The following is a 25403-nucleotide window of genomic DNA, read 5'->3' on the forward strand; positions in this document are numbered from 1 at the left end:
TCTACCATTGGCTGAAGACCTATGGAGGACGCACCTGTGAGCGCCAGAGGCTAAGGAGATTGGCTGTGACCTGAAAATTACACCTGTGGGGAAAAGAGGGTGGAGGGGTGGGTCAGTCTACATGTAAACCAAGCCCTTTACAAATTCAGCCTCTGTCTTCTTGAGGAGCTTAACCGCTTCACACCGCCAAGGAGAGCTCATGGAAAAAAACAAGCCTCGCTTCGGCGACAGGAAGATAAGTGACGCGCTTCAAACTGGTTGGGTTTGTTCCGGGGCTTGGCTCATCCTCCGTCTCTTCGGCTGCAACCTACCTGAGAGGGACAGCTTTTTCTCTTTCCGCCCAGATCGCCGCCCGAGAGGTCGACCGTCCTTCAGCGGGAACAGGAACGAGGAAGACTAGCCAACGGGGGCGGCAAGAGCCCTTGTACAATGATGCCTCTTGTCTTGGGCTTCTGGCTCGGTGACCGCACCTGGGAAAGATAGGGTAACAAAAAAAAATCCCTTCTGTGTCTTCTTTCTCCGTCTTGAAGTTAGTCGTCATGAGTTGTTGCTCAGCGACGCGGCAGTTTAAAACTTTTAAGAGAACTGCTAAAACTGCAAAATGTGTGGCAAACAAATAAGATTGGTGTTCTTGGGTGGGATCGCAGGGTTTAGCGAGTTTCGATGAGAAGCGAAAATAATAATGTATCAAATTCCAACTCCATTTAAGCAGAGAGAAAGAAGAGGAAACAATAGGGGCTAACGCTCATTCCTAAACTGGATAGACCAGTTGGGGCAGGTAAAGGCAAACTGCCAGACTTGTCAAAGGATATGAAGACAGACGCTGACTCCTTCTTCTAAAGAGCTAAAATTCTGCTTACGACGAGACATCCGCAGCATCCCGGTAAGAATCTGCTTTACAAACTAATTATCTGGAAGCAGTAGCCAGTTACTTTAACAAACATCGTCAGTAAAACTCACTTATGAACATTTTTCCATAACCCATTAAACTTTAAAACCTTGTTTTTAGTTTTATATCCTTCTCTAACAAGTCGCTGCTTGCTTCTTCTTTTTTTTTTTTTTTGGCTTTTCAAGATGGAGCTTACAAGCTTCATTCACTTTCTGCTGGGAAGTGGATGCGAGCCGGGTGTAAAATGTCTGCTCATCCACTTTTCCTGCCTCTGAGGTACTGCGGCAAGTTCAGGCAGGGCAGAGGCTAAACACGGCAGAGAGTTTCCAGAGTTTGGAAGGTGCATATTATCTTGCTGTCTGGGCTGCTGTCGACGGCGCTACGAGGCGGACTAGCCGCGGGATGTCTGGGGAAGAGAAGGGGGGAAAATGGAGGGAAAATGTCGACCGAGTACTGTACGGGGAAGACTACAGAGCAAGGTGGAGGGTTGTGATTGGCTGAGGAGGAAACATTTGTTCATTTCTCTTTGTACACCCAAATAGCTGCTGGTCACATGAGTGCCGCCAACTCTGCTGGTGTACGGCAGCGGAGCAGGAAGTGCAGGGCAGAATTTCGATTCGTTGTCATTTAAGCCTTGGGAGAGGCGGCCTTAAGTTGAAAGTGTTTGTCAAAGCTTGAGCCACAGTTTGAATTCAAGTGAAAGTTTATCTCTTATCACCTGAGGAGGAGAATTTAAAGCAACAGTAGCGCTGACACAGAGGTGTATGACTTAGCATTATGTGCCAGGGCCATTTTTAAAACGCGAATGCGACACCATGAAATCAAGTTCACCTTCTTTATTAGGGAAGAATAGTGATTAGGCATTATTATTCAAAATACTAAATACATTTTAGCTCTGAATCAAATTCAATTAAATTCAAAAAACTTTATTTATCCTCAGAGTGGCAATTAAAGTTTGGATGTAGAGTTTAAATAAAAATAAAATAAGATTTAAAAAAAAGGATTTTATGTTACATTTGGTGCCTCAGGGGGGATGACAACAGGCTATAATATGATGTTCACAGCAGATTGAATTGCCTGAAATTGAAAAAGCCTTAAATGTTTAACTTTTCACAGCTTTTAGTCAAAGCTATAAATTTTTCCCTAATAGTAGGAACGAATAAGTTTAGTAGTAAAATAGAAAACATTTAAAAAGTGAAACTTTACTGAGTAAAAACTGTGAGAAGAAGTTCAAAAAGTCAAATCAGTGGAACATTTTTGTCTTTCATTTGAAATATTCAAATCAGTTAAAATACAGAGGTAGCAAAGACGGTAAGTTTAAGAGAGGGAATGGGGGTGGAGCAACCAAATAATATGTAAAACCAACTCCGTCAATGAATATATATGTAGAAACCAGCACAATAAGTGGCAGCTGTATGATAACTAGTTCTTTGGCCTAAATATCACAGTAGCTGTGTTGGCCCGGCTCTGAAGGGCCAATTAGTTTGCGATGAGATAAGGCCGGGAGTTAAATAAGGTTTTGGGTTTCTCTCTGCCATTGTTTTCCCACAAAGACAGCAACTATTGATTAAGGTCCAGGCCGGTTTACCTATCGGGTTGTTCACTTCGCAGCAGAGTCACATTCCAGCAGAGAGGGCAGAGTTACCTGATCACGCCTCACTACCAACAGGCAAAGAAGCGTGGGTAGCTGTTGAGACTCCCACTGCTAGGAGCGCCATGATCAACAATTGGGAAAAAAAAAAACTCTGCAGAATATAGCCACAAGCGGGAGAGGAAGTATCTGGACAAATGGAGGACAAACTGATAGGACGTTTGAGTCGGTTAGATGCAAAACAAGCTTCTACTCTGTTCAGGTACAGATCAGTCCCACTGCTTTGTTTCTACCTGCTTGAAATTTTCTGGGCTCACCCTCTTCTTCATATCTCTTCCTCTTTTCTTCCTCAGAGCGGCCTGCAGCACTGGTTTATAATGCTGATGATTAACTAACTAAGAGTCTGGGAGAGCAGGTCTGCTTGACTTTCTCATTTCATGGGGCCTGCCTGGCTGGAGGGAAGACGGAGCGCTCTCAAGCAGCCGGCTGGAAACTCAAGATCTCCTTTTCAGCTCCCTCCCTCTAAACTTGTTTTCTTCACTTTGGTTTTGTTGCATTCTTTCCGTGGGGTACCTTTCACGACGGTAAGGTTACAGGTGCATTCTCTGTTTTCCTTCTCCACCTTCTTTTTTCCTGAAATTTTCCCCTCCCTTAAACCTCTTTTCTGTCTCCTTCACCCTGCCTTCCTGAGAAACATTTGCATTGCATTACAGGATGATTGCAAACCTTTTTTTCCTGATTGAAAACTGTAATTATTTGACGACTTGAACAAGGAAGTAGGGGTACGTATATTTGCATGTTTGCCATAGGAAAAAAAGGGAACTTGAGGCTAAAATGCAAAGAATTTGAACAAACTCTAAAAATGCCAGCACAGGGTGTGAGGACTTCACGCGTCGTACCTGTGAAATATCCGTGTTATTCAGTAAACGAGGGCTGTTTTCTGTGACCTTCTGCGTTCGCGCCGTTGGCTCAGGTCGAGCCAGACGGCATTCCATCGGCCTTTCATCACACGGCAAACACAAAGACAACGGACCGGCAGAACCCAACGGAAAAAACAGGGTGGAATAAAGGAAAAAAAAAAAGAGACAGTTATCCTTCTCTTTCAGCATATGTCGAGACAGACGTGACAAAATCACCAATGCGAAACGCAAAGCTTAATCTCAAAGAGCTTCGGATACAGTAAGATATGTAACCCAACCAGCTTCCCGGGGGGGGGAGGGGCGTCTTAAACTTGGTGGCAATTTATAAATGACTTACAGCCATGCATTGTGTGAGAAGAAGCCCTCCCAAACTTTGTCGTGCCATAGGTGTAGACTAGTCAGAACAGGTTTCGGCAATCATTAACAGCCTCTGTGGCCCAGTCGTCTGTGACAGCAGGTTTAAGCGGTAAACCCCCGCCACATCACAGCTTTGCCACTTACTCATCGGCAGGGTGTTCCCCGCATACACGCGTCTCCTTTTCCAACTGCAGTGCTGCTTCTGGCTCACTTTGAGCATTACCTTCACCGCAAATGTAAAACTATTAATTTGCCTTGATTGCTCAACTCTGTGTCGCCACCATTACTGATAGAGTTTTTCCTCCTTTTTTTTTTTTTTTCGTGGCGTAGTCTTCTTTCTTTAGACACTGGACATCTGTGGACACCCTTCTCTTTGGCTAAATGGCCAGACTTTGTCTTTATGGAGACCAGATATGTAAGATGAAGATTTTTCCTGTTTCAAAGTATAGCCGGATAAATTAGTCCGTTCAGTGAACTTACATTTCACCCAAACTTTTACATATTAGATGTGAGAGAATGCCACTCATGATTTTGTTTTCCAAAGTTTGGGTTGCTATCCAGTAAGGTTGCTGTTTAGTTAAATTAAACTAAATAACAAACATGATGATTGCAAAGCATTTTAATGCCTTAAATATGAACATAGATTTAAAAACACCACTGGCAAGTACATGACATTAATTTATCGGCTGTCGGGGCGATGAGGGTTTTCCACTGTTACTTTGTGGTTGGAAGCTGAAAATTCTTTAGTGAAACTTTAGTCGGGGGTTTCTAGTTAGACTTTATTAACCATTAAAAACATTAATTGAAAACATTCATTCATATTCTCCAACCAAGTATTGATGATTCTGCTATAAGTTTAGATAGTGGACGTTTTTGGGTGACTATCTCCATCTTACGAGGCAGCATTGGATATCATTCCTTTCTCTAATACTGCCTGGTAATGATGATGATACTCATCTGCTGACGGCGACCAGAAAAACTGCTTTCCCCGCAGGAACTTACTCCCGTTGAGCCTCCGGGATCAGACCTGATGCTTGCGCAGTGACAGAAGTGCTTCCCAGGATCCATCTTACCCGACAGTGCTGGATTGTACAACCGTTGCTCTAACACTGTCTGGTAACGATGTTTCCTGGGCGGCTGTGTTCCTCCAACTTGACTGTGGGACGGTTGCCGAGATGCGGTCGACTTTAGAGGCCAGCGTGGAAGGGTAAAGTTGGTTGCTTTGAATTTTAGGGTAATTCCAAGAGAAGTGTACTTTTTGTTTTGGACTTGTGTTTACATTAAACTAGCACCATGGATACCCCCCCTCATCCCCCAGGCTACTCTGTACTGTTGATTGTTCAAACTGAAAAGAAAGGCGCTGACAGATGTTAATACATAAACATTAGCATGTAGACGTTTTCCTTGAGTAAAGTTTCAACCAAACAGAGACTTCTGTGAAAAAGAATAGATTTCTAATGTGGGTTTTTTTCCTCTTGTCTCGCTGCCTTTGAAAAAAAAAAAGAAAAAGCCTTTATAGCAATCTCAACCCCACCCAAGTTAAAGAATAGCAGTCGGTTGATGGTTCCACCGGTCCTGCAGGGCCTTGTTTCCTTGTTCCCTCCCCCTGAACAGCGTTGGTCTTTGTGCTGTTTAGCAGTGATTGGTCGGCAGTGCTTTACCTGCGTGGCACATCCTGAAACGGACACATGAGCTCCGTTTCAGGACCTCATGTGTTAAAGAGAAAGGAAGGAAGGAAGAAAAAAAACAGCTCTGGCTTTCTCTCAGTTCCTCCAAGCTTTTTCTAGGTAAAGAAAGTCAAACGAAACCCACTAACAAGAAGATGTGCAACAGACTTTAGGCCTTCTTTAAAATTTTAAATGCTTGTAAGTAACAACTGTAAAGCAATTGTAAATGTATTCTTAGTTCATGTGATAGTATTTCAAAAGATGTAGCGTTAAACTTTTAAACCAGACTAAAAAAAGTAAAGAACAGAGCGAGCATAGACACTGCGTTTGTCAAAGGAGGGAGATATACCCCACAGATATTGAGCCACACCTTTATTTGCCCTCCAGGCTCCATTATCCAAGCCACCGCAACATGAAATAGCAATTTTTTTTTTTTTTTAATGCCCCTGTGCTATTATGCTTCACGTTTGTGACGTTGCCACATGTTTTGTATTTAACAGAACCGTTTCAGCTAACCTAGCTTAACTCTCTTTGCGTTTCTTGGTCTGTTTACTCACGCTTTTTCTTCACTGCATGCTTTGCAAATTTAAGCACACAAAAGGGCAGGAAAAAAAAAAAGGGTTTTCAAGCTGTTCTGTTTCCTCCAGCACTTCCTCTTAGCACAGATGAACACTCAGGGGTCATCCCTTCTAGCCTGTTGATAGGCGTCTTACCAGACATGGTTAGATGTAATTACTGGTGTCTAATACTGTCTGGTAATGCCGTCCATTAAATGGCGCTGCCTTCTGCTCTCTTACTTCCCTTCCACCCCCTTCCTCTTCCTCTGTGCATTTGACGTGCTTTGCATCTGAGCAGCAACGTATTGACATTTAGTGGCAGGTGGCGCTGAGTGATGATTACTGTGGAACTGTGATCCTTGCACTGGAAGATGGATGAATTTCTTTTGGGTTCTTCCATGTGTCACGAGTCAAAGTTTCTTCTTCAATCGGCTGTCCAGAATGACATTCACACATTTTGTATTCAAAATGACTTTCCTGTGAAATGTTAATTTTATTTCCTCTCATTTTGTCTTCAGTTATTTGTTGTTTTTTTTTTTCTTTTCTTCCAGGAATAATGTGTAGAGATTTTAAAAACTTGTAATCCTGTACAAAATCCTTTTGCCATTTAAAACTGCATAATAATGTTTTGTAATGCAAATTGGAATGTTTAATAAATGGGCTAAATTTGCAAATGGTATTTTTGTTTGTTTTCTGTTCTTTAAAACACTTTTTAGACAGTTTTTCCTTCTGCTGCAGCTTTCCTGCTAATCGGGAACTCTTCCCTCGGACGCAGCGGAATGCCGAGCCTCAGTCAGGTGTGGATCAGGTTACCACCGAACAGAGCTTCTTTTTAAATACCTCAATTTACCCATGAGGTCCCTCCATCAGCTAAGCCCTCATTGTGCCTCCCTGTATGGCGGCACATAGTAGGCCGGCCTGATAAACCCGGGCAGCACAAGGCGTGTTTTCTGTGCTTCAAACTAGGCAACTGTGTCTGCAGAAATGCTTTGGTTTCTTTTACACCCATAAAGGTAAAAAGTCTGTTATCTACGTCAGAGACACAAGACTATAGACTATAGATATTGCATTAGATTGACTCTGGGTTTCAGTTGACTGTCTAAACGCAGTCAGCAGATGTTATCAGCTCGAACACAAACAGAAAAACCATTTAGCCGCTTAACATAGCAGGCCTCAAGCCTCATTGATCGCCTCGGCTTGGGGGGAGAGTTTACAATTCCCAGAAACATCACGATCCTTACGGCACTCTTCAGGAATCCGACTCAGCTTGGAGGGAAACATGTTTAATCTGTTTTAGTTTGCCAAAAAAAAAAAAAAAGTTCAATAGGACTTACATTTCTCAGCCTCTAACTGGTTGTGGTAAATTATTATATGAGCTGTGTTATTTATGGGTAGTTATAATGGCTTCCTGTAACTCTATATTCAAATACTCTAATCCTGGCATCCTGATTAATTAATGATTAAACCCAACCCACCATTCACTGTAGAGTCACTTTTCACAGGACTGTGAGCAAAAAGGAGCAAAAAGGAATATTTTTATCTCTTCAACTACAAGGCAGAAACAGATTGTTCCACTTTGTCCTTTGTAATTCAATTAAACACAGTTTCCTATAAGTGTATGAGCTAGAGCTATGCTCAACAGAGTTGGACTAATTAATAAAATCTTATTGTTATGTTTTCCATTGATATGTTATTAAACATGAGATTTAATATTGTTGTTTATTTTATCTACTGTAATGAGTAAAAAACAATACATGGTGGGAACAGAACTGACCAGAAACACCTAATTAAGCAAATTTAAATTCTAGTCCCAATGAGAGGATTAAATATGATGCAAAAGTATTTTTACACTGTCGGCATTTATATTTGAAATGATAAAGGTTGGATTACTTTTCTACAAAAATAAAAAAGGGCGAATGCCACAAAATTTAGATCTAACTAACTGCATTAAAATAGGCATTGTGTGTAATATTTAAGATATAGTGTACAATTAATATAATAGTAATAATAATAGTTATTATTATTATAATTATAATAGCAGTTATAATTTTTGTTATTATTATTACTACTACTACTACTAATAATAATAATAATAATAACAATAATAGTAATAACAATTATTAATAGTAGTATTATAATTGTACTCATTATATTATATATTACAGTTAAACTGAAAATGATTTGCACCCCTGGAAGATTTTGGTTTAAAGTAACCAGTAACATTACCAACAAATTTCTTCTGACAGGAAATGATATTAGTGTTTTGGAGGAGTCTCACTGCGACTCCAGGTTCTGAGCAGGAAGCTACAGATTAGGGTGATGGCAAGGAGGCCAGTTATCAACCACACTTCTGGAGCTCATTTCGTGGATTACTGAGAACGCTATAAATGTTTTACATGCTCCCTTTTAAATAAAGCACAACTAAAAACAATTGATACTTATTGTGCATCCACCCATTTTACAACCTTGTCCCCAATGAGGTCAGGAGGTGCTGGTGTTTATCTCCAGTTAACGTTCCGGGCAAGAGGCGGGTCACCCTGGACAGGTCGCCAGCCTGTCGCAGGGCAACACAGAGACAGACAGAGACACACAACCATGTACACACACACTCACACTATAGGGAGAATTTAGAAAGACCATTTAACCTAACAGTCATGTTTTTGGACTGTGGGAGGAAGCCGGAGAACCCGGAGAAAACCCACGCATGCACAGGGAGAACATGCAAACTCCATGCAGAAAGACCCCGGGCCGGGAATCGAACCCAGGACCTTCTTGCTGCATTACTTCATTATCTTTTGAGTGACACCTGCAGCATTTATTATCAGGAATAAAGTTTTAAATCTAAATTTGCTCAGGTATGAATGCATGCAGGTATTTAGAATGAATTAATAATATTATGTAGCTATTTACTCTTAAATATCCTAATCATTGTCATTATGAATAAGTAATAATAATAATAATAATTTGTGAACTTTTAAAGCATTAGTGAATTTCAAATTCTGCACTTAATCCATTTGAAATACAATGTCAGATTTGCACAAACTGAATTCAAAAGGCCAAAACAGGACATTGTTAATGCTAAAAAGTTAGCAGCTCATATTTTTGAGGTGCTGCTCAACAATATTTTAAAATCTTTTTTAAAGTAAAAAATTTTGTCTCGATGTTTTCATTTCAGAAATTCGGTCATGATCTTCAAAAACGTTGCATCATATTTATTCCCATTACAATAAGAAAACACGTGAAGCTGCAGCATGTCGGCGTCCAAAGCAGCACACACTGTTAGCCTCTGTTGCTGTCTGCTCCGGTGACGTCGACGGTTTGCATTCCTGGCTGGCGGACAGCCTGTGGAGGATTCCTGCACCGGCCTGTGCATGTTCAGCGCAATCAGACAGGATTTTTGCAATTCTGCCGGTTGCACTGAAGGAGGCCCGGTCTGCTAGGTTGCCACTGGAGTAGAACAGGAACATGACAAAAGGCTTGAACGGCTCCTGCAGGTGTGGTGACGTACACTTAAAGTGAGCAACACACACACACTCCCATCTTAGTTACATTTGTTCACTCTTGTATAAATACACATTTGTCATGACGTAGATGTCATTCTGAAAATAAGCTAAGAAGAAAAACATTAATATTCAAATTTTTGAGACACCTCGTCAGCTTCGTTCTGCTACTTGTAAAAAGCAAAACAAAATGAAGCAATGGCCTCAATAAGTCGCAGTGCCACTTAAGCCAACTGTATCTGTAAAAGTTGCCAAAATAAAACCTTTTACTGAATTACTAAAAACATTTACTAAACCATCTTCACGTGTAGGATTGTCTGTTTCTCTTGAGGTCAAAGGTGTAAAGTTTGTTTTGTTCATACATGTTGTCTTCTCTATGCTGCAGTTACAAGAAGAAGAAGAAGAGAAAAATCTGTTTCACTTTCTCTTCTGTCAGATAGTATCTCAGAGCATTACTGTGGAAGAAAGTGGCAGGCAAGCACAGCTCAGATCAAACCAGAATCATAAACGCCATGTACGCTGCAAAATTTAACGTTTTGTTTAAACTTGGTATTATAAAACAAAAAAAAACAAAAACTGGCTTAAATTTCAGTCATTTAATTTGAAACACAGAACTGGTTCTGCATTATCCTTATCAAGGTGGTCATTGTGGTTTAAGCTTTTTCTTTCAGTTTAGTTTATGTAGACCAGTTTACTGGCTCAACCTGTTTCACTTTTAACTGTCTGCTCAAATGTGTGACATGTTTCAATTGATTTAACTAAAAGCAACGCCACCACTTTCAGTTTAATTATTTATTTGAACATGACTAATATGACCTGTTGACATGTTTCTTTTGTACAATATCTATTTTAAAATTTATATGAAAAATTCAGTTTTACATTGGGGTTTTGACCTTTTGACCTATACAGCCAGAGGCTATTATACTGATTTTTTATATTGCCTATCAGATGTTTAATTATCAAATGTGCGTAACATTTACCATTTTTTAGTAGTTCAGTGTAGTCTTTTTTTAGGCTGTAGAAAGCTACAGATCCCTATGTAAGTAATGCAAATCTAATGGTAATTTTTTATGTTGGTCACAGTTTAAACCTAATAACTCTGATTTGCAGAAACGAATAAGTTTGTTAATGTAAAGATGCTGAGAGAAATACTGATGATCAAATGCTGAGAAAATCTCCACTTCAAAATATGTGAATTATGCATTGTTCCTTTAATCAATCTGTTCCTTTAATCAATCTTCCAGTGGGTGCAGAAATCTTTTAGCTGAGGTTTGGTATAACTCCACACCAGTTACATTATGTTGTTTTATCTCAACAATGTACTTAACGATAATATATAGGGCCTACATTTAGAAAGATTTATGAAATGTTTATTAACGGTTGTTAGGAAAATTATCCTCCTGTTCATTTACTCATGAGTTTATTTTACAAGTTATCTTTTCATATTATTCTTTTTATATTATTCTTTTTATATTATTCTTCTTTTTATATTTACTTAACTTCTCTTTCTTTTGTAGTATGTTATTAACTTTGTTTAGGATGTTTGCTTAGAAGCTAAAAACGTTAAACATTCATGTGTTATTAGTTCCATATGTAACTGATTAGTTGTGGTCAGCCACATGCCCTTATAAGGGCATGTCCATGAGAGGTTCCAGAATGTAAAGACGGTTGGTCAATTCTCTGTGTGACTGTGTGAAGAGAAGCCCAACCTCCTTTTTCTATACAATAAAGAGAAATGCAAAGAAAGAACTGGCAGAATTGAGTCCAGGCAGTGTTTGACAGCGATTCGTCGCGTCTGTTCTCAATTCTCCTATTCTGCAGAAAAGAAATCAAAAGAAACCTAATCTCTGTCTCTGGCTGATTCTTTGCAGGTTGTGACAAAATAAACCTATCAACGGTTATGTTGCTTTTCATTAACAACATCTTGAAAATGTGGTACAACGGTGTAGTCAAACCTGACACATGACCCAGATCATCAGAATGAAAGGATGGTTCCAGGTTGTGTTGGAATGAGTCAGATGCAACTTTGCTGGATCAAAATTGGTGATTCATTACAGAGTGTAAAATCCCTAGATTAAGAAACAGTGACACCCAAATGGTCATTGATTGATTTAGTTTTCTATCATAAACCAAATAAATCTTGCATTTCTACAGTAGCATTTTTGTATATTATTTTCTCACCTATAATGATGCACTTGAATTTAAATGTACAGGGATTTATTTTAATTTTTAATGTTTCCTTTGAAAATGCCGACTTTTCTTTCGAATGTGTCGCAAAGTATGTTAGATTAGACTCACTTCAGCAACATGGCAAACAATTCTTCAAAGTTCATGTTTGCAAAATGTTCAAGTGCTGACCCAGCTCTGAACTGCTCCGAAGCCGCCGTCTGATCTGATCTGCAGAGAGCCCAGAGATTTCAGCGCACACACACTTTAATTGGTGCATCCTGAGGCTATGCTAAAACTGGAGTGTTTCCTTCTCTTGGTTATATTTGCCCTAGTTAATTACCAGTGTCTCCTGATGTAAACTGTGTCTTTTTCCATCTAGCTATGATTCATATATCTTTTCATAGCTCTACAGGGTGCAGCTAATTTATTCGATGACATCAGTTCAGACGCTTAACCAACTGGGCATGCCATATCTAGAAAACAAGCTCAGTCCAAGAAGTAGGGTAAAGCCATTGGAGAGACTTACATAAATACATTTCAGGAATTTTTGACCCACAAAAAGGCTTACTGTCAATATAAACATATATAGAGAAAACATTTGCACAATGTCGCTGTGTCAGTGATACTTTTTTACAAGATGAAATAAGCGTATGCATACCCTGGGAACAAACTGACCCCCTCTCTCCATTAGAATGGGCCTCATACCCTCTACCCAGTGAAATTCTATAAGGAAATCATGAATAGGAGGGGAAAGGGAGGCCCTACTGAGACAGACTTTTCTTTACAGCGTAACTCAACTCCATGTCTTCCAATATAACACCTCCACAAGGAGAATCCCTCCAAATAATAGGTTGAGCAGGGACACCATTGCTGCAGGCTGCATCCCGGTAATTGCTGAGCACTTCCTAGTAGCAGGCAGTTGAGATGACATGAGAATGGGCGAATCTCCAAATACACACACACACACACACACACACACAACTTATAGTGTAACCGCCCCGAGACAGACGGACTGAAACACACACCCGTACGCACCTAGTTTTCATATAATAATCAATGTGTCTGAGAAAACCAACATTTTCACCCTCTAGAAGTTGTTGCTGAATCTGTTTGATGTGGTTGAATTATTTGAAGTGAGTTAAAGAACTACAACAGTAATGGGTTGCTTTGATAAGCTGGAGTCTGTAAAGTCATCTATGGGAAATAGAATTTAAAAATCCTTTCTAAATGATGCCTTACATATTTTCAATTAAGTTAAAGCCATTAAGCTCATCAAACCTGACGGAAAATAACAGAGATAAACACATAATGGTGTTGTTTATTCTGATACCGTTTCCTAACCCAGACAAATGCACACAGACTGCTGGCATATGTTGAAGCACAAGGTCGACGGGGCTGTAAAACAAGCCTGTTCTCTTTGTCCACCTACGCAGCACTTTGCACGGTGTGTCTATCAGATGGCGGCTCTTTATCAAGGTGTGGCTGACACTGGCTCCACACAAAGCTCTGCTAAACAGGAACATGGCAGGTCTGCCTCTAATAACTGTGGTTCTGCAGCTAGACTCCAGCACAAGACATTTCATTACATAATGCAAAAAAAATAAAAATAATAATAATAACTGAAATAAACTGAAATCCAGGCACAGCTAAAGGCACTTTAAAACCCGACAGCGCTCTAAAACTGTAAAACGTGATGGTTTTTTCCGTTTAGCCGATGTGCGAAGCAGAAAAAAAGGTATCATCCCCCTTTTTGCAATTTTTTTTTTCTTTTCTTCATTTTAAAGCTTAAAAACGGAAGTGAACTGGTGACTCTTTAAAAGTGACACCTGATTTCCTATAATACACATGCATCAAAAATGACAAGATTGTGTTTCACAAAAGGTAATTTAAAATATGCGCCTCTACGCTGTGGACTGAGGACAAAATGAGGATGTTTGAGTTGTAAATGTTCAGATCCGTGTGTTAGAAAGAGACAGTTTGAACTTTCTCGTTCTCTCTGTCTCCTGTTTGCTCCTGCTCTGCATCCGCGATGCTTCCTTTTCAACTACTCTGGGATTTCTGGTTTCATGTTGTGATATTATTTCATGTTAATCAACTGCTCCATGTTGTAAACCACCTTGTTGTTGCTACGGTTACGCATCATAACAAAAGCGCATAGTGTAAAAGCCATTGGCAAAAAAAACAATCCAGCTGCACAGCATCCAGGCCCAGAAGGGACGGTTGTCGAAAAAAAGCTTTTTGCGCCGCCAAAAACGCTGGAATGAAAGTTTCAAAAATTAAAACCTGAATGAGGGTAACAGAGCTACTGCTGCCACTCAGAGTGGCACCATTCTAGAATTCACAAAATAGTATTTACATCAATGTTTTTCTAGACTGAAGTTCATTAACTTAACAGAACTTAAAAACCGCAGCACATCCCTTTAAGATTTGCCTTGCGTCATACTCACCTTTTTTTCTAAAATGACGCTTTGGGGATTATTTATTAGTTGTAGTAATGAAAAGTAGCATATTTGTGGTTGTCATCCTACAACTTGCTAATTCTTAAAAAAAAAAAAAAAGTAAGTAAGTAAAAAAAAATCATACAATTTGACTTGTTTTGCCCTGAGTAAATTTAAAATCCACAAAACGTTCTCAACAACGTGGACCTAAAATTGATGCATGACTTTTTCACACTGGATGCATAATTATATGGTTTTGGGCCTTGGAGGCGCCCGCCTCCTGTCAATTATTGTGCTTTTGTGGGGAAGGGAAGGGATTATTCATAATTTCCAACGGTATTTGGGCCTGGGTGTTTCCTCCTGAGTCAAATCACAGAGACAGAAGGTAATTAGTGGATTTGCCTTGCAAGCAGACAAATGCTATGTTGCTCAACTGCATACCTTGGCTCTGAATTTGTCAGAAGAGGTTGATTAACAATATCATCAACTGAGTCATCAGCACAAATTAATGTTGAACTTAATAGATGCAACTGATTCTGATGTGTTTATGAGTTATGTTTTAATTAGTTTCTTATTAATGAACATATATACATATTTACACACACATATCTATGGCATATACACATTCCAGTTTTATGAGATAATGCACACTGTGTGTTAAAGAACAGGTTAAAATGCTATTTAACCCTCTGGATCAGCATATAATACCCGTTTTGACCGACACCCTCCTCTAAGTTTACCAAACGGTTCACAGAGAAAAGGCTTACTGGAGATAAATATTGAATGAAGCTAAGCTTAGACGGGGGGTATGCAAGGAATACATTAAACATGAGTTGTGAGTTTGTCTTCAGAGGTTGTTGTTGTCGTTGTAATATTCATTCTACAAATGGCAACTGTTGCTAAGAGACCCATAAAGCCGGTAACTGCTCTTGTTGACATTAGCCCTCCAGGTTAGCTTCCTTTGGAGGGTAAAACTGCAGATCTCAAATATGATTTCCTGCAAAGTTTGTTGTTTCTCTTATTTTTTGTTTTGCAGTTGGTCAATAAGAGTGGAGGTGGATGCAGAAGAATCGGCTTAGAAAGGTTTCCATAAAGTCTGCCTTCAAGTCGTATTAGTCATGGAGTTACAGGTATGTAAACTCAGTGGTGCTGGTCGGAATATGCCTGTTATCTCTAAGAATACTTTTGATTTAAATTTGTGAAACTTCTGCTATTTTATTCTGTGTTTAAAGTTGCTTTAAATGTGAGTTAATTAAATGTAAAACCCCAGTATGTAGTAATTAATTCTATCATGACTTGTCAGTCTAATTTTATGATTTCATTTTTTTTTTCAAAATATGACACTTCTCTCTCTGACAACATAGATGTATTATCTTATAAGCAAGATTCATGGTTTTTATTGCGATTATTGGGATTCTACATAATTGTGAACCAGAAAAATAACTATAAATGTTTTAAATAAAAAAGCTTGATACAGGGTTAATGAGCATGAAGTCTGGCATAGAGCTGTGCAGAAAGGACAAAATAGGACAAGGTTTAATTTTGAACATTTCAAGGCTCTCTAAAGACATAAAAAGCATGAGACAGTGTCCATTTTAAGATCCATTTATATCAGTTTAATTAATTCAAAAACACAGATTCTAATTCAATGATATGCATTCATTTGAGTTATTATGCACTCAAACCCAATTAATTGGCAAACGGAAAGTTTTCCACCTAAGATCAGCTAATTGCATAGAGATGCTAACTGTGCAGCAGTCAGTCATACTGAGCATGCATGTGGCGACAGTGAAAAGGATTGACTCTGTTGTAATAGAAGTAAGAAATGTCCAGTAAAGCCTGGCAGAAAGAAAATCAGTACGCAGACAAAGGGAGCAGCATGTCCTTCTGTGAATATATTTAAGAAGAAAGCAAGACTGACAAACTCTTAAGATTAAAAAGTATGAGATTTAAAAGTCCAGGTCAGCCTAAAAACTGAAAAACATGACAAAGTGAATCATCTCTAGTAAGAAAACATGAAGGTATTGACAGGCTCAGCTGGTGGCTTCTTCCAAGAAGGTGACACAGCTAACCACACGCCAGCCCATGTGTGACTTCTGAGAACAGCAATAGAGAAAAATATGAAGTCAACTAGTTGTCATTTAATAGTTTAAATGGAGAGAATACACCCATTTGATTCAGCTATTCCCGAGAACACAGACAAAAATGTCAGTCTAAAAACAAAACAACCAAGAAACCTCAATCAATTTACCTCCAATGCACAACTATGCATTTCTTTGTGTTGTTTTTATTTACTTGGGAACCCAATACAATATATTGAACTGTGCAATTTTAACATTACAGAAGGTCGATTAGTGCTTATGCAAGAGCCCATAACATCTGAATGCTGCCAAGAAATGTACAGTGAAGACACACTGGCAAAGGAAAACAAGCAGATTTTTTATGGAAAGAAGGAGGAGCCAACAACAGAACAATCTGTGTCACCTGACTGCTCGGACTCACAGGAAATGACATCAGAAGGGTTGGAGTGTGCCCACAGGGAGGGGGCTTTGACTCGGGAGGAGGGAAGGAAACATTCACACTTCTCTGTCAAGCAGAAGAGACCATGTGGACAGACAGGTGTGTGTACGTGTGAGAGCAGAGCAAGACGTTGTACAAATAGTTTGATATTCTGTCAACACATTGAGTATTTATCCGGAGGTCTTACTGGTTTATCACCTTTATTAAGGCATTATTGACTTAAAACAAGCTCATGTATCTTTCTGAAAATTCACTTGTAAGATAGTTTGGCCTTATTTCAAGTGTAAGATATTTACACTAGAAACTAGAACAAATATACTTGGTAAGACTCTGTGTTTTTGCAGTGGATCAGCTCTGACCAGCTTAACAATTGCATTCTTCCTGGGACTCTTCCATAAAAACCAGATTTGATGAGCTCCTTCTTGTCCTTTTAACAAATCTTCCAGACCTTTGAATTTCTGCAGCTCCTCCACAGTCAACGTGTGGGAAGAAAGAATGCAGCTGCTCACCACTTTTTTTTCAGATTTGAATTGAAAAACTAAAAAAACTAAATAAATAATTAAGGTTGTTGTGATGTGATAAAATGTGAAAAACTTGCAGTCATGCTGTTACAAGGCATGATGTGTATTTGTTGAAATATGCAATATTAAAATATTTTAAAACATCAGATGGATCCAAAGTGGAGGACAGCTTCCAAAGGTCCAAACCAAGGGGCCCGACGCCCTGCTCTAACAAAGGACATTACAAAGACATCAAGATAGAGGAGCCTCGTGGACTTGGGCCATTCTACTTCTTTGGAGGAACCAATGGGGCTGAAATGTGAGCAAGAGATGTGAAACACAGAAATATTATCCAATTCAACATGAAAGCCTCTTAGAAAGTCACAAAGTCATTTGTTTTACTGCAACAGAGGAAAGTTTTGACTCATTCTCCGCTCTTACCTCTGGTTTTTTGTTTGCTTCTATGTATGTGGCTGATTTCTCACAGAGTGTGCAGCTACTGCGAGAGGAGAGGATGGAAGAGAATTTATAACAAGCAAAGGGAAGATTTCAGGCTCAAGTGGTGCGAGACCAAATCTCAAATTAACTACAGCCGCTTCAAGCAAGGTGCTGTAGAGTTAAACAATACAAGATGAACTCTCAGTTTAAACTGTACAAAACAAAACAAAAAGACAGCCAATAAACAAAAACACACACGTTACTAAAATGATAAATTCACACGTTTTGTTTCTAGGTAGACACTTGGTGTTCCAGATACCCAACAACATGATTCTCACCACTAAAATCGGCCTCCTCACCAGCCTGCGGGAATTTGAGAGAATAAGCAGCAAAATCAAATACAAAGACGGACACAGGTAAACCAAGCAGCCAGTTTTCCCTTTCATCCGGGGGAACAGGCTTTTCAAAGGGTTTGGATTGTCTGACAAAGTGCTGTGTGAAAGCGAAACGCGCCAGCTGAAAATGTAATAACTGTTGCAAATTTTGGTCCCCAATCGTACTGAGTCTACCAGACTACTAGGTGTGAAAACACCCCAAGCTAAGACCCTGAACCTTTCAGGTAACAGCTGGATTTATACCGAGATTAAAATACTCACAAGTGGACTTTCTTTTTTTTTTTTTTTTTTTTTACTAGCTAAGTGACTTCTGTGGGCAATGGATTGGCTGAGATTTTATTTACGGTTATCGGATTAAAGGGATCTGGCCGAGTACATGACACACTTTCAGACTTTTATATGTAAAAAAGAAAAAAATGTCCCTTACAGGAGGCTGAAAATGGAGGAGTTCATTCCTACAACGTTCCGCATGGATGTGAAAGAAGAGAGGGAAGATTTCTTTTCCCGCAACGCCCCACAGGAGGGTGAAACAGGTAAAACACATCCTGTGTACATCGAACTAACGTCCCGCTGCAACGACAACTATTCACCGGTTAAACCGGATATACCTCACGTTTGCTGGCTTCATTTGGCAAAGATTAATCATACATAACTGCTTGTGAGCATGACAATGAAAAGAAGTTTGTTCTGGATGGTGTTAGGACAACAGTTGCCTAGGTGAGTGTTTGATCAAGGGGTTGAAAACGTTGGAAAATAATGCACTTCACCTCCCATGAGGCACTGATAAAATCACTAGGGTAGCATGCTGCTGCCATGGAGATGAGTCAGCAGAGGGCAGGGCTGAGACACAAACAAGAAGATCCTGAACGCAGCACTGCTTCCGTTCTGAACAAAGCTATGAGAAGCAGATGAAGGTCTTTCCTAACTTATAATGATAAAAAGAAAAACACAGTTGATGTTGTGCTGGGACTTGGAGATAAAAATGACTAGATCTAGATTGATTGGTTCATCACAAACACATTGTGCTAAGTGGAGTACAGGTTAGTCAAACACAGCTATCACTGAGCAAACAGGAGAAGGTCTCAAACAGCTGGTTTAGATCTCTAGCTGACGGATGGGTTCATGGGATAGACGAGAGAAGAATAAAACATGAAAAGAACAAAGTCAAACTAGAAATGTCAAAGATGTAAACCAGTTTACACTCTCGACACAAGTCTCATGTTCTGTACTGTGAAATAAACAAAAAAAGGCTTGCAGGTAGTTGTGAGCTACTATTGTCCATCAAAAAGAAAATTTTCAGTGTGCATATGCTTAGCTTTTGTACATTTCCAAAGTAAAGTATTGTGCAGATGTCCTAAAACCCATTACTTCAGCCTGCCTTGCTCTTTCATGTTTTGTGCTGTGTATGCCTAAGAAAACTAGGAATATGAGTAAGCAAGAGTAAGTGGACACACAGAAGAAGAAGTCTATTAAGCTGTAACCTCTTGTATTTGTCATAAACGCAGCTGAAAGAATGGGAAGAAATTGGCTGCTGGAAACAGAGACCCTGAAAATCCCCTCTGAAAGTGGTTAATTATAAAGTTATAAGTAATTAAGTAAATTCAGAAACAGTTCTTAATGCTTGCAACGTAATTTCAAATCTTTACTCTCAAAGTTATTGCATCGCATACTGACAAAAACGATAAGGAAGGAATCTTGTTGATACAATTTGGTGCATTCCTTTAGATAGAAACTTTTAAACTAATCTGAATAATGAACTAAACTTGTTGCCTTGTTTGATACAAAGCATGAATGTGGTTTTCATTAACTTTTTCTGTGAAGTGCCTTGAGATGACGTGTTGTGAATTGGCGCTGTACAAGTAAGCTGAATTGAAACTTACATATATAGTAAGTACGGTATTTAAGTAAATATTCTCTTGTTTTTGACTGAAAATGAAAAGCAAGAGTAGAAAACATCAAATGCACATAACAGATGTTGTGACAAATTGAATGATGTTAAATTCAACTTATCGAAAATGATGTGGAAAGACAGATTCTTGTCCTTGGTATACGGTGATGCATGCGGTTTAAACATGCATGGCAAGCAATGCAGTCAAAGACATCGTCTGTCGATCTTTAGGTTATCTTTGTGACGAGATTCAAATCTAGAAATGTACTAACTCACAAACAGATTTAGCTCTCGCAAGCAGAGTGTGTAATTTTGCCCTTAGAGTAAAAGTCTGCAATAAGTGTCACAAAACAGCAGTAAAATGTAAGAAGCATTAACAATTACAACTTCCGGAAAGGAATGTTCCACTCCTTTCCACTCCTGGTTTACCTGATTACCATTCTCATCAGATTTGTGTTTTGTGTATTTATTTTGGAGCACAAAAGTATTTTTTAAAACAGTAATAACTTTACATGTCTTGTACCTGTAAAGGCTTGACTTTGACTAATTCTTCATGTTTGACTGCAAAACTAGAGAGGTTTCATTCAATGCCAAGCTTATATAGTTACAGGAGCAACTGAAACAGCTCCAGGACAAAATATAATAAACAATTACCTCGACATGCCTGCTCCTGCACAACAGAAGAACAAACTGTTTTAATAGCAGGTCGACGGGTAATTGATGTGGCTATGTTTGTGGTGGCAGACTTGGAGAACGCAGAGAGCAGCATGTGGATCTGTAAGCCCACGGGCCTGAACCGGGGCAAAGGAATCTTCCTCCTGAAGAACCAGCAGGAGGTGGCCGAATTCAGACTGAAGCTACAGAAGATGGAGGAGTACCAGGCTGAGCGTAAGATGCCTCTCCGCCCGATTCAGGCTCACATTGTCCAGCGGTAGGTGAACGCCCGACTGTCAAGGTGTAAAACAAATTATCCTTACAAGTAGAAGGATTGACCCTAATCCCTTTCTCTACTTCCAGCCATGGTCATACAACTAAAAACTATATTTAAATACATGTCAATATATCTAACATACTTTATTTTTAGAAAGTTACATTTCTTTTTCTTAGCAACGTGGCCTTTAAAATAGTTTTTTTTTGTATTTTTTTTTCTCCCAGTTACATCCAGAAACCCCTTCTACTAAACGGCAGAAAGTTTGATGTGCGCTCTTACCTTCTCATTGCCTCCACTGCGCCCTACATGGTCTTCTTTCGTCATGGGTATGTCCGACTGACGTGTGACGTCTACGATCCCAGATCCAAAAACCTCTCTGCTCATCTCACCAACCAGGTAAACAAACAAACACACATAGTGTGTCTTTCTAACTTCACAGGGACTTTGAATTGACCTTCATTCATTTTTCATTCATTTCTTACCCTAAACGTAACCATTACCAGTACATACCTAACACCAATCCTACTCTATCATTAAACCTAACCCAACTCAATTCACACCTAAGTCTTAAACTTCTTGTTGGGTACTTCCAAAGCAAAGCATTTCAAAAAATACGAGCAGAGTTGACTTGGCTTTCTGTCTGAAATCTGGAAAATATGAAATAACTTTGAAGAACATTTTTGTCTAGTGGTTAACAGAGGTATACAGTACTGATCTCCAGTACGACTTGCTGTACAACACAGCTGAAATTGTTCATCCGGCAATAAACCTTGTTGCTTTGTTTTCCTTCTGCTTTTTACATTCTAGTTTCTGTCCGGTGTCATAGCTGAGCTGAAACAAAAAAAGAGTCATGCATCTCCACAATACTGAGTCATTCAAAGGCTTTAAAAAGAGTTGCTGCCTACACTTTTGTGTTTTGTGTGTCTCTTCTCCCCCTGCTGTTCGTCTCCAGTACATGCAGAAGAGAAACCCTTTGTACAGCCTGCTCAAGGAGGACACTGTATGGTCTATGGAGAGCTTCAACACCTACGTCAACGAAAGGTTTCAGGTTGCCAAGGGCCTGCCCAGGGACTGGGTGCTGGGAGCCTTTGCGGTGAGGTCTGTGGTGTGCTGTAGCTCTCAGGGACCAATTACCAGCACAGAAGTGGTAGTTGGCACTGGTAGCTAATTGAGAATGTGGTTAGTTTTACATGAGCTCATTTATGTATGAAGAGTCATCAACTTATGGCTAAAAAGGAAATATTACAGGTTGTTTTTCTCCATACTGACATGCATTGTAATAAGCCGGGGTTTTTTAGCGTTAGCTTTGTTAAGTAGAACTCTAAACCTTGATTGTGGCATCTTTTGTGGTCTGCAAAGTTAGCCACTACCTCTGTGTTTTCTTCAGAAACCTGCTGATGCATCTCAGTTATAAATCTAGATGCGAGTTTGACTTTTATTTTTTAAAGACGTCATAACCGCACCGAGTATCTGCATCGTGGGTTTTATGACATATTAAAATGTGCCCAAACTCACTAATGCATCAGATTATTTAAAGAGAGCACTAAAGGAACTCATCCGTCTTTGAGAGATAAAATGTTTAGTTTTGTTAGAGAGGTAGAACATGAAATCTGTACGACGTTGACACGTTGAGACAAGGACGGTACTTTCCTTGAAACAAATTATTTTTTTTATAGCAGTGGCATAATATTTTACTGCAAAAAAAATATTAGAAAACGTCTGGCGTGACTAAACTAATTCTGTCATTTGATTATATGTTTTTGATTATTGTCCTGCTGGACGATCCACTGTGATTACCCAGTGCTGGCAGATTTGTCAAACTTGTTGTTTGTGCGCACGAGCTTGGCCAATGAGTAGATTCTGAAACATACACTGACCCTAAGCCATGAGAAAGTACGGATTAACTTATGGATATATATTTTTTTCTGTTCATATATCAGAAGCGCATGCAACAGATCATGACCCAGTGCTTCTTTGCCGTCAAGACCAAGTTAGACTGCCGCCCTGGATTCTTTGACTTGATTGGCTGCGACTTCATGATCGACGAGGACTTCAAGGTGGATTTTTAAACTTCTGAGGCAGAGCTGGATATTAATATGCTGGTAAATTATGTCTTCATGTGACACTTCCAGGTGTGGCTTCTGGAAATGAACTGTAATCCAGCCTTACACAGAAACTGCGAGGTGCTGAAGGAGGTGATACCCCGCACTGTTGGAGAAGCACTGGGTCAGTTTAGCACATGCTGCAAACTTTGAGCACAAGTTGTTGTTTTTTTTATAGTTGCGGGTGTGATATGTGTTACTGCTTAATTGCTTAAGTCACTTAAGTGTGAAACCTCCCCAATGTTCTTTAAGTGTTGTTTCATGGTCCTCTACTTAGCTACAGGTTTGTGCTACGTCAACTTGAGTGTCTATTTCTACTTAAGACCCAATTTCTCCCCTCTGGGAAGTGTTTGTTTCACAGCCTTCCTTTATGGCATACTAGCTGAAAGATATACATATTTGTTCAGATTAAAAGAAGTTGAAATGAATACTTTTTGGACTTTTAGAGTCCTGTTTAAAGACATTTTTGAGATTACTATCATTTAATTTTAAGGCTTGCTGTACATGGATGGAAAGACAACTTGAACTTAAGTTAGTTTACTTGACAACACATAAACAAGTTACATAGAATGTCATCAATGCATTCTGGTGTTTTTTTAAGAATGTGACTTGAATTCAATCACAAATGAATTAAATAACTTTGACACCTACAGACTTAGGTGGCTCCGTAGGGTGGCTGGGCTCTCCCTTAGAGATAGGGTGAGAAGCTCAGTCATCCGGGAGGGACTCAGAGTAGAGCCGCTGCTCCTTCACATCGAGAGGAGCCAGTTGAGGTGGCTCGGGCATCTGGTCAGGATGCCTCCTAGACGCCTCCCTGGTGAGGTGTTCCGGGCACGTCCCACCGGGAGGAGGCCCCGGGGAAGACCCAGGACACGCTGGAGGGACTATGTCTCTCGGCTGGCCTGGGAACGCCTCGGGATTCCCCCGGAGGAGCTAGAAGAAGTGGCTGGGGAGAGGGAAGTCTGGGCCTCCCTTCTGAAGCTGCTACCCCCGCGACCCGACCTCGGATAAGCGGAAGAAGATGGATGGATGGATGGATGGACCTACAGACTTTAGCCAACTAATCTTTTCGAGCAAAACTTTATTAGATACTTTTTTCCCATGGCAGAGTTGCCAGTGGGTAACATAGCAAGTTGTTTGGATTTTAATTTTGTAAACATACATCTAATCCATCTCAGCTGAAAGTTGTTTTGACAACTTTTAGGATCACCCCTTTCAACAGACGGTTATTTTTGCCTGGGTTTTGGAGCGTCTGGTTTTTCCACAAATAATAATACTGGACTTCCTAAAGCACAACTAGAAATCATATATGAAAAGAAAGCTGAGCAAATGCAGCTGAAGAAGTAATAAAGGGGCAGATCTTCAAATCCTTCTCTAAGACTTTGCTTTTATAATCATTTTTAAAAAATAATTCTTAACATTTAGCAGAAACACTGGTAAAAGACATGTTTTGCCTCCAGGGTTTTTAAAATCACATTGTGGATGTTAATTAGTATCTCTCCTCCTGACTAAACATGTCCCTGTACTTCAGCATTTTTTAGCAATTGAGATATAACGTAACCAGTCTTGGTTTCTGATTTTATCTCTACCCACTGCTTTCTCATATTATGTTTCCATAAATTGGCACTTCAAACTGCCAAACGTTTTGAGACTGACTGAAACGTTTCTGCTTCAGGTTTTTATTGTGCTATTTTAAATTGATGAGGATTGTTTTTAAGACTCACAAAATGACATACAGTTAACAAAAGTCTCACTTTCACATGTTTTTTTTTTTTTTTTACTTCTGCCACAAAATGACTAGCCAGTATCATTTCAATGATCTTTAAATTCAGGTTCAACTTTCTTCACACAGCATATTTCAAAGCACATTCACTCATTATGCATGAGCTGGATTTCTCATTCTTGGCACTTATGTTTGCTAAAAGATCTAAACATTTCCTCTACTGCTTTTTCTGCCTAGATTTAGCTCTGGAGCTGTTCAACAAGTGTCGTCTCAGGCAGCAAATCCTTCCTTTAGTCAATCAACAGGACTTTGTACTGCTGTATTGCGGTGTCTTAGGACATGTCGACAACAAGAGGACCGATAGTAGTGAGTTCTACCAGAAAGCTAAAAACAACAGGAAGCCCAGACAGCACAAGACCAGGACAGAGATCACAAAAGGGAATGTTGCACCACAGGAGGATCCTCTGACTGAAGTCACTGAGACAGAAACGTTACCTCTTTATCAAAACGCAGGGTCAGTAGGTGGATGCCAGAAGGTTGTCAGGAGGAAGACCGCAGTACCTGGAGTCAGACAGAAGCTGAGCAAATGCAATTCTGTTGAGGGTTGTTTGAAAGCCGAAGATGATGGGAAGCAACCGAAGGCTTAGCTGAAGAGAAAGATCCCCATGTTTCTGTCATCGTTTACAATCCAGGTGACTTCAGTTCTGTCTGCAGGCCTTCTGATAAAAACTCAAACGGTTTTGGTTGACAATAAAGACTGCCTTTCTCTTCCACAACATTGTCTATTCTTATTGTTTTCCTCTGCACAGGAAGGCAGT

General features: G+C 39.6%; 1 protein-coding gene across 3 annotated transcripts; it reads left to right on the forward strand.

Annotated features, from left to right (window-relative positions):
* The first annotated feature begins 147 nt into the window (after positions 1–147).
* On the forward strand, positions 148–25358 carry ttll10 (tubulin tyrosine ligase-like family, member 10). 3 transcript variants are annotated; one of them, XM_032570315.1, is made up of 13 exons: positions 148–883; positions 15125–15218; positions 16432–16707; positions 17277–17427; positions 17596–17714; positions 17842–17962; positions 18371–18474; positions 20574–20760; positions 20985–21156; positions 21713–21853; positions 22701–22817; positions 22893–22986; positions 24823–25358. In XM_032570315.1, exons 3-13 carry the CDS (start codon positions 16449–16451, stop codon positions 25230–25232), a joined length of 1875 nt encoding a protein of 624 aa, XP_032426206.1. In that variant the 5' UTR covers positions 148–883; positions 15125–15218; positions 16432–16448; the 3' UTR covers positions 25233–25358. The 3 variants fall into 3 exon arrangements, with proteins under 3 accessions (XP_032426206.1, XP_032426214.1, XP_032426197.1); XM_032570323.1 differs by lacking the exons at positions 148–883; positions 15125–15218 and having other exon boundaries at positions 15537–16707; positions 22924–22986; positions 24823–24932; XM_032570306.1 differs by lacking the exons at positions 148–883; positions 15125–15218 and having other exon boundaries at positions 15540–16707.
* The last annotated feature ends 45 nt before the right edge of the window (positions 25359–25403 follow it).

The sequence above is a fragment of the Xiphophorus hellerii genome, chromosome 1 (genome assembly GCF_003331165.1).
Source record: "Xiphophorus hellerii strain 12219 chromosome 1, Xiphophorus_hellerii-4.1, whole genome shotgun sequence".
NCBI classification, from domain to species: domain Eukaryota; kingdom Metazoa; phylum Chordata; class Actinopteri; order Cyprinodontiformes; family Poeciliidae; genus Xiphophorus; species Xiphophorus hellerii.

Excerpts from the sequence above, each read along its gene's own strand:
- ttll10 (XM_032570306.1), top strand. The coding sequence starts at position 16,242 with ATGGAGAGAATACACCCATTTGATTCAGCTATTCCCGAGAACACAGAC. Across the intron at positions 17,428-17,595 it reads GGAACCAATGGGGCTGAAAT|AGTGTGCAGCTACTGCGAGA; the intron begins GTGAGCAAGAGA and ends GATTTCTCACAG. Across the intron at positions 21,157-21,712 it reads CTGCTCATCTCACCAACCAG|TACATGCAGAAGAGAAACCC; the intron begins GTAAACAAACAA and ends GTTCGTCTCCAG.